The sequence below is a fragment of the Athene cunicularia genome, assembly GCF_003259725.1.
Source record: "Athene cunicularia isolate RWA chromosome 15 unlocalized genomic scaffold, athCun1 chr15_part1, whole genome shotgun sequence".
Taxonomy (NCBI): Eukaryota; Metazoa; Chordata; class Aves; order Strigiformes; family Strigidae; genus Athene; species Athene cunicularia.
In genome coordinates this window covers 5,365,770-5,374,755 of record NW_020799121.1, presented here as the reverse complement: position 1 = coordinate 5,374,755, position 8,986 = coordinate 5,365,770, and the positions used below count along the sequence as shown (strand labels likewise).

The 8,986-nt window shown below is 38.4% G+C and overlaps 1 protein-coding gene across 1 annotated transcript in view; it reads right to left on the bottom strand.

Annotated features, from left to right (window-relative positions):
* Positions 1-374: 374 nt before the first annotated feature.
* SMPD4 (sphingomyelin phosphodiesterase 4) overlaps positions 375-8,986 on the bottom strand; it is an 18,540-nt gene continuing 9,928 nt past the window's right edge. Inside the window, exons 9-18 of the mRNA XM_026859796.1 lie at positions 8,800-8,889; positions 6,234-6,379; positions 5,687-5,777; positions 4,568-4,668; positions 4,144-4,307; positions 3,257-3,462; positions 2,459-2,692; positions 1,616-1,747; positions 1,320-1,448; positions 375-886 (exon numbers count right to left, since the gene is read on the bottom strand). Coding sequence (XP_026715597.1) covers positions 560-886; positions 1,320-1,448; positions 1,616-1,747; positions 2,459-2,692; positions 3,257-3,462; positions 4,144-4,307; positions 4,568-4,668; positions 5,687-5,777; positions 6,234-6,379; positions 8,800-8,889 — 1,620 coding nt within the window. The 3' untranslated portion in view covers positions 375-559. The remainder of the gene's footprint in view (positions 887-1,319; positions 1,449-1,615; positions 1,748-2,458; positions 2,693-3,256; positions 3,463-4,143; positions 4,308-4,567; positions 4,669-5,686; positions 5,778-6,233; positions 6,380-8,799; positions 8,890-8,986) is intronic.

Here is an 8,986-nt window from a genome sequence, read left to right as displayed (position 1 = left end):
GAAGACATAAATCTGCCTGGGTTGGGGAGGGCTCAGACAGGGAAGAGGAGGTTTAAGTCCAGCACTGGGCTATGAGATGCCAGTCTTATGGCCTTGTCCCATCTTGTCTTGGTGGGTTTTTTTTTTCTATCACTGCACCTTCCTTTATAAATTTCTTGATGCACTGCTCTTTCTGTTGCTTTACAGGCAGAGCAGTTAAGCATGTGTTCAGTCCTACAGCTAATTCTTGCTTTAGAACAGTGTAAGAGGCTTCAAATGCAGTTACTGCCAAATCAAGAATATTTCTGCATATGGCAAGATTCATTTAAGTATTATAAATACTGATAGCTCATTCTTCCCCCCTCAAAAAAAGAGTCATTCACTATATTCTATGGGAACACTTTTATAAAAGATACATAGATTCCCTCCATTCCACAAGACCACATCATTTTTAATAAAACTTTCATATTAAAAAATACTTTAGAAAGATCTGATATGATAATTCAAACATTTTAGTCATTGAATCCCAGGCTCCTCCTTAAAACATTTATTTTTACAAATGTAAGCCAAGAGAAAGAAGTTAGTGTTCATGTGGCTTCCATCCTTCAGAGAAAAAAGTCATTATTATGGCATAAAGAAAATATGCAATCAGGATAATGAATGTGCAGCCCACTGGCCCAATGTAAAACCAGGATGCCATGAAGTAGATCATCAGCAAAGAAATGAGAGTCCTGTAGCTAGCCAGAAACCTCAGACTGATTTTTGGTCCCCAGTTCTGGCTTGTTCTGTCCTTAACCATGGGAGCATACCTGGTTTTCTGTGCGAGGTGGGGGTTGGTAAGATGATAGCGACAAAGTCGGCCAACAAAGTCTTCCCTGGAGCAAAGCACATCCATCTGATCAGCAAACTGAGGTAAGAAAAGTTTAAACATTAGTATTCTACTGCAACTACTGTTATAAAATAAGTGTAACTTACAATTTTTTTCTTTTACAGGATGTGGATTATAGGAAATAGAGGCAGGGAAAAATCAAAATGCACTTTAAAATAGTAGAACTACTTTAGCATAGACTTGTATCTGTCATACCTACAGAAAGGATTTGCTTTCCGTGTTTTAGAAACATTCATTCTGAATGATACTCCATTGTTCACCAAGCCAAAGAATAAATTTTAAATGTTATTTATTAATGATTTGTGTAGGAAAAGCAGAACTACAGGTAGAGAACTGATACTACTAGGAAATACCCATCTAGACCACAATAAAGGAGACAGAACAAGTGTCATATGTGCAAAGACCTGAAATTTGCAAAGGAAAGTCTAAAAGGAGGCAGTGCTGTACTTACTCTTTCGTTAAGCACTGAGGATAAACGAAATAGGAGGCGGACAAGAGTGGCATTTTCATAGCTTCGGATGGGCTGAAGCTCAGTATCTCCTTGATACTGCACCTCAAATCTACGTAGGCCGTTTATGATCTACAAACAGGGAAATAAACCCTTTATCTTGTAGCTCCCATCTGAAACACCTTTATACAGGCACCTCTCTTAGCCCCAATTAAGTTGCATTTCTCTTGATGCAGAAGGACAACATGTTTTTTCAAGAACAATCTATGCTAGTGATAATGGAATCTTTCTTCTCTCACCTGGTACCTGCCCAGGGGTGTAAGAATGAGGCCATCCTCGCTTTCAATGCAGTCTGGAAGCTGTTTTTTCCCATTCTCGTCTTGAGCGGTCCCACACTTCATCATCATCTGGGTCAGCTGGGCTTCATTCAGCTACTCAAGAATAACACAGTTCTAAAGCACGTGTTTGATCTACCTCTTTCATTTAATTGATTTCTTCCTTCACAAACTGCTTAGCACTGGAAACCTTTGACAGCCAGCACAGATACCAAGAACTGCTTAACAGCACCTCAGCTAGACATTAGAAGCAGATAAAAGTCTACAGATTTCTTTATCTGTGCTTGTCAAATCTGAGAGGTGTTCTGTTTTATATGTCCCTCGCTCCACAAAAGGTGTCAAATAGCTGTCTTCTAGATCAACTCTGTATGAGGGAGTGTGGCTGACAGAAATTAATGTTCTTTGAAGCTTAACCAAAGAAACAGACTACTACTAGTTCATCTATAGCTGCATTTATATGTTGTATTTTTATTGCTCTTTACATTTATAAAATACTGGACTGTTTTAAAATTTAAGCCATGACTTGCCTATTTGTAAACATGAGACAGGTTTGGTATAAACTACACAATCCAAAAGAGTGGTGACTTGAAACATTTCAAGCAGACCTGATATTCAGAAATTCAGAGCATCAAGTTCCATCTATATTGAAAGGATCAGGTAAAGTCAAGCCTAGAAGACATTCACAACAAAATTTGCTAGCAGGGTCTCTGGATGGTTTTGTGACCCCACAAAGTACAAGAGACACAAACGTACTTTTGAGGAATCCTGACTCGTTTGCACTGCCACATACAGAAAGATATTACATACCTTGAAGATCTGGCACAAGTATTCCAGTGCCTTCTCTAAATATTCATCTGTTTTTTTGATGCTGTCTTGCCCAATTTCATCAAGGTCATTGCCTGTGTAGGAACCATTCATTTCAGATGGTGTAAATCTAAACCATGAAAAGAAGGACTGGCTAGCCATTGTCTCTGCAGAGTGGTCTGATATGGATTTTGCTGTCTGCTGTGCCTGACAAATTAACTGAGCCAGTTTTAACACCTAAAAAAAAAAATTTTATGGGACAAACATAAGGAACTGCTAAGCATCAATACATGGATAAAACTGTGCCTTGATACTGGTAGTGAGAGCAAATGCAGCAAACTTGCTCTCTTGGCTCATATAGACTTCTGCTAAGACTGTTAGTTGCATTTCCAATAGTGCAAAGGTAGTTCTTCGCTGTTGAAGCACTTGAGTGCTTCTTCATTTTTTCAGCTGCTTTTTTTTTCCCCTCATGCTATTTTTTTTATCTGACTGGCTGATAGGTACAATCAATACAATGAATCAGCAGTTCACAGTAAGCATGTTTGGGAGGAAGTATTCACAATATACTACTATAAGGCAGCAAGCTGTTAAAATAATTACTTATTTAGCAAATAGCAAGCAGATTTTTACAGCTATGTTGGATTGAGTCCCCTGAGGTTCTAGATGTCACTATCAGTAAACTTAACTATACAGTAGTGCAGTAAAGTTGTCCACTCTTAACTTCTCATAATATGGATGCTCAGCACCAAGAAAACACCTGTCAAAGTAAAAAGCCACATGACAAAAAAACTTGTTGCTTACCAAATTTCTGACTTCTGTGCCAAACATCTGTTTATACTGGAAGTCCTGTCCTTCCAGGCTGTAAACATGACTCTTCACCTTAAACGAGGCATCTGTAATAGTTGGAGGCCATGATGAAAAGAAGCTCCCACCAAATGGAGGGGTCATAAAAAGTCGGTGTTGACGATGGGGAATAACAAGTTCTGGCTCCAGGAATAACTGTTCTCCTAGAATTGTAGAAGAGTAGTGAAGATTGTTACACAATACTCCTGGTTCTTCCTGGGGAAGGTCTAGCTACAAAGCACCTTAAGTCAGTTGGGCAACTTGCTTTTAAGTTCTAGGGGGAAAGAGGCCTTAATTACCTTTCTTTCATTTAATCTTCTCTGCTCACAGCAGATGTCAGAGCGCATTTAAATGCAGACCATACAGACAGCATTTTAAGCTTGTAACTTTTTCAACAAAGGCAGTACAGAACCAGACACTTAAGACACCGATACTTGTCAAATCTTGCCTCTCCCAACTTTACTGTATCCTGAATATCGTGAAGTGCATACAAGACTAAATGACTCTGTTTTGCTAAGCACAGATACCTTTAGAGATAAGAAGTTTTAATCCTGAGCTAAATAATCAAGTGTAAGAAAAACTGGCTTTATTGTAAACACCCAATATCATATTCTTTATTTTTTTAAAGAAAAATTGTGGAATGAAATCTTGATGATGGTGGTTAGAAAGAACTATAGGCATATTAAACCAATACGACAAACATTAGAGAAGACAGACTTTCGAATGGCAAAACAGCATGCAAAATGGGAGAGTAAGTCTATTCACTGCAGTGCTTCTGAGGTGAGATGTACTTGTTGTAAAGAAAGAAAAACAGAGCAGCATAAGATGTTAAAATATCCATTTACCTTTCAGGATCATTTCAGCTAAATTGGGCTGAGCAAAGACCTTGGCTACTCGGAACACCATGAGAGCATTTTTTGGACTGACCAAGTCTGTTCGAAGAGCTCTGTTCAGAAATCCTACAAACAACTTAGTATACATGAGTAGGTTTTCTTGAATGAAGGCAGCCCTGTCAAAGTAAGTACAGGATTTGTGAGTACAGCTATTTAAATAATTGTCACGAAATGAATCATTAAGGGAACATGTTACACTGTCTCTGGAAAGATGGTCTATTTCCACTGAGACAGAATACTCCTCTCAGAACAAAAGCTTGTGTTGTAACAAATAATCTCAAATCTTGTATGGGAAGCTGAAATTCTGCTGTTTTACTCAAGATCTGCATAAACTTGAGGCTTTGTTCAGATTACTCATAGTTGCTTTCCTCCTTACCATTTCTCTGACACACTGCGAGGCAAGGGCTCTGCACTTTGAGGTGGCTTTTCTGGAGCGTACCTCCAAGGCTGCAAGTAACTTAACCACATCTCAAGAACCTAAGCAAAACCACACACAGAAAAACACATGAGTATAAGTATTTTTTGGAAAGGAAGACAGAAAGGGGTTGTTTTTTCTTTCTTTTAAACCTAGTGAATATTATCTTAATGACACCCAAAAGTTTTTAGGAATAAAGCTCTCTCTAGTAATCTGAGTATCTTTGAAAAAGAACTGAAAACACTAAGTACATGTTCGTTAGGACTAATCTGGATTTTCTGTAATACACAAATGAGATGGCACTCAAACTGCTTCTACAAAAAAATACAACTTAGTTGTTGGCTACACTTAATGTGCATTTAACAGCTCTGATAGTGTTCATCAAATCACTGCTGAAGTAAGTAAACAAGATACTACATTAATAGAATTTCAGCTCTGGTCTTCTGCATAGACATACCCACCACCCTGAGGAAACACAGTGGAGTACTGATTGCACTGAAGCCAAGACTAGGTTTGCCATGGCCTCTGTAAACATTTCTTTGGACATTCTGCCTTACACACGTACCTCAGCCACTGCAATATAGCTAACTATAGGTCTAGTGAGCAAGTTGTAGCCATGCTAGACTTCCTACATTTTTAAACTCCTACATTAATTACCAAGAGTCACTGTCAGACGTATTCCTTTCCCTGCTTGCAGGAGGTAATATTTGCAGTATCTTGCTATCATAAATTAATATCATATTACTTTTGTTTATAACCTATAATATTAGATAAGATGTTAAGAAATTTGGACCTATAAGAATGTATCTGTTTTGAGTAACATGTACTTTTTTCAATCAACAGCCATTTTCAGTGTCAGAAAAATCAGCCAACAACCTGTAGTAATTCTCACCAAGTTCTAGTCAACTTCCTTCTTATGTCTAATTAGTACTCTAACGTTAAATGTACACATTATATAAAGAATTTCACTGCTCTAGGAAAAAAAAAAAAGATTTAAAGACCAAGAAATAGCTGCTAAACAGTAATAACTAATTACTAGTTCTGTTGAGTACAGACTTAGAAAGAGAAGTGGGTACATACTGCTCTGAAAGAGGCATCCAGAGGCCAGTGGCCAAAACAGTGTTGCAGAAAGATATAAAGTTTCTCCTGGACAAACCGAGGAATTACAACTCTGCAAACAGATTCAAAAAACAGTTACATGTATAAATCAGCAACAAATTTTAAAATCAAAAAACCCCTGCCCAACCAACCAACCAACAACCAAACACACTTCTACAAATGCAAATACAAAAAGGACTGACCCAAACTTGCTCTTTCTTAACTGAAGCTACTTCTGGCCATTGAATTTCAACTCAAATACATAAATATAAAATTCTCCACTAACATTAGCCAGAATCCTCTGGTAGCATTTTCTTTTCTCTGACTTGCACCAAGATATAGACTACCGTAATTGCAAAACATCCCCCCTCCTGAAGCTTCCCTCACATCTAGTGGATGTGAGAAACAATCCATTACCTCTTGTGCTTTTAATAATGTACTTCTGTATTTAGCTATCAACACAACCTAATTCTACCTCTCAGTGAAAGAAGGTCTAGATGTTTCAGAAATAAGCTGCTCCTGTACTTACCTTTTAAACTCCTCTAGTGGGCTGGCTGTGTGGGAATGGGCTGAAGGGGAGAGAGGCTCTGGTTTCAGACTATTGCTGAAAGCATGCAGATGTTTCACAAGCAGCCTTACCACTAGCACGTGCTCTTCAGTGGGCTTAAATGACTCCTAGATTCAAAGCAAAAGACAGGGAGATAATGAGTATCATATGTTAAGTGTCCAGGAGATAATTCAGGAAAATTATATTCTCAGATCAGATCGAAATACAAGAAATGCTCTCTTTCTTCTAGGTTCTTCACCATATCTTGTTGCCACCTGGTTTTAGATAGACTGGCTCCCAGGACAAGTTGCATCAATCTTCTGCCACCAGTTCACTAAGAAACAGGAGCATATTTTTGATAATGTGATTGTAAGAAAAAGTATCTACAGTACTCTAAACACACTGAATTTCCAGGCTAGCATTAAAGAACAGAATAACTTGTAGATTTCTACTTACCCCTTTCTGAAAAAAGAATATTCAGCCTTTCATTATGGTTATAAGTTCATTGCTGTGGACAGCACAACAGATCCTTTGTTTATGCTCTTGGCTGGCTTTACTGAGTTCTCCTTCCTATGCTGGTACTCATCTGCCTTATAAGAAAGAATAATCCTAGAAAGAGTTATGGTAAGAATAAGAACTGCTTCAAGTCCTGTATGATCCTGTTGCTTCTAGCATCATTATGGGTGGGAGTAGCACAAGGAGTGATGGTGAGCCACAGTGATGTTACTAACAGAACGAGCGTGTGTATGATATAGCAGGGAGATGAATGAAGTGAAAAAGAGCTAGTTCTCCTGGGTGCCCAGCACCAGAGCTGGTCTGCTGCAGAATCTGGGGACAAAGCACCAAACAATCTCAGTCCATTGCTGAAGGCAGATTTTAAAATTTGTATTCTAAGTTTCTCATGTTTCTCAAAAGTTGAGAAGAATATAAGTGAAATAAAAGATAGAGCTGCAAGTATAATGAAAGATGCTGGAAGAGTGTATTAGGCAATAGCTGCAAGATGTTTCCAGGATGCCAAATGCAGCCATGCTGAGGTAAGACACCGAGTATGACTCTAGGGGACTGGCAGACATTTTTATACAAAAAGCTTTCACTTCTTAAATCCATTCATCAGTATTTTCAGCGCAGGGGGCAGGGACAAGGGGGGGTTGTGTGTGTCCTTTCTCTGCAATGCCCGAGGCAAAGCAGATGGGGTTTTGTAATCTCTTAAGGTTTTTACTACACTGTAAAGTTAACTTCAGGAAAATTCAAGGACTGATAATAGATACGTAGTACAGCCAGATCAGAGACTCTTCTAAGAGAGAAGATAACCTGTTACCAGTTCTAATGAAGGCTGGTCTTGTGTTCTTGACAGCCCCTGGTAAGTCAGCGTGTTTTTCACAGTTGTGAGGAGAGTTTATATAAGAGGGTAGAACTCTGAGAAGTTACTTGGTCCTAGAAGTTCAGATCAGGATTTCCAAAAGCAAGTAGAAAGCTTGAGCTCTTTGCTATAGGCCTTGAATGGGTGTAATAAAATTCTAGGCTCCCCTTGAAGGTACCATGTGAACTTACAAAACCACCAGTACCGCTATTTCAATACATCATTCCAGGTGATGCTAGTAGTTTTTACACTTAGCAATTCTTACAGTTTCCTTTTAGCCTGGATCAGCACCATTACAAAAACATTACTGGTTTAAAAACTACTTTTCCTCACAAGTGTTTTCATTGTCAAACCTTAGCTTACAGGATAGATGTATGCCATTCTTTTCTTAACACAATAATTACATAAACATAATAGTAAAAAATACTTAAAGACAAATAGTAGTTCCTGTTTTCCTTTCTAAGCAGTACCTTGAGATATCATAGCACTCTATTAAAAAAATAAAGCAGGGAAATTCCATGTAGTGCTAAAGAGCTTTATAGTACATATGCTCAGCCCTCCCCTTTCCCAAAATGAAGACCCAATGAATAAAGGGCTGAAGTAAGGAAAGAGGAATCAGCAATCTGTTCCAACAGGAATGTTTCTGCATGCACATTTCCTGAACAATCTGCAAATGTACCACTCGTGTGCTTTTGAAAAAAAGTCAAGTTCAGATTGCCACTACAGATTTTGTGTTATCCAATGACACTTCACTGGCTAAAAATCCATACCTTGCCTTAATTTTAGGAGACAGTCATGCAAATTCTGATCTTCTCTTCCATGCAAAGTTTGCTTAAATGACTATCGTATATGGGGCAAAAATCTGCCACTGGTGGAGCCAGTTTTATTGTCAAGAAAATGTCAGCATAGCTGATAAGCCTCTTTCTAGAAGGCATTACAAGAAGGCATCTCTAAAAATAAAGTTCCAAATTAGTCCTTGTAATATGCTAGATTTTAACTATTTTCTCTATGGTAATAGCTCTCAGTATCCGTTTTCATTGAAAATGTAGTAAATCTCAGTGTTCTCAATCAAGATGTAAAACCACACCTTAGAAAAAAGCTGCTGTACAGCTAGCACCACTACACTTTGCAGATTATATGATGGAACAAGATTTTTAAAAAGGAAACAAAATGAAAAGATGATAATACTTGGTATGCGTGGAGGGCCTGGTAGCTGGATTGGGCAGGACTACCGTGGTGTTTACTGGAGATACTGAGTCGGTAGTGGAGAACCTCCAGCTGAGACAACAGAAACAAAAAGGAAGGGGGGGAGGGAAAAAGGAGAGAAGAGAGCAAGAGAAAAAAAAAGTGAGAATGAGCCCAAGGAAGAAGAGCT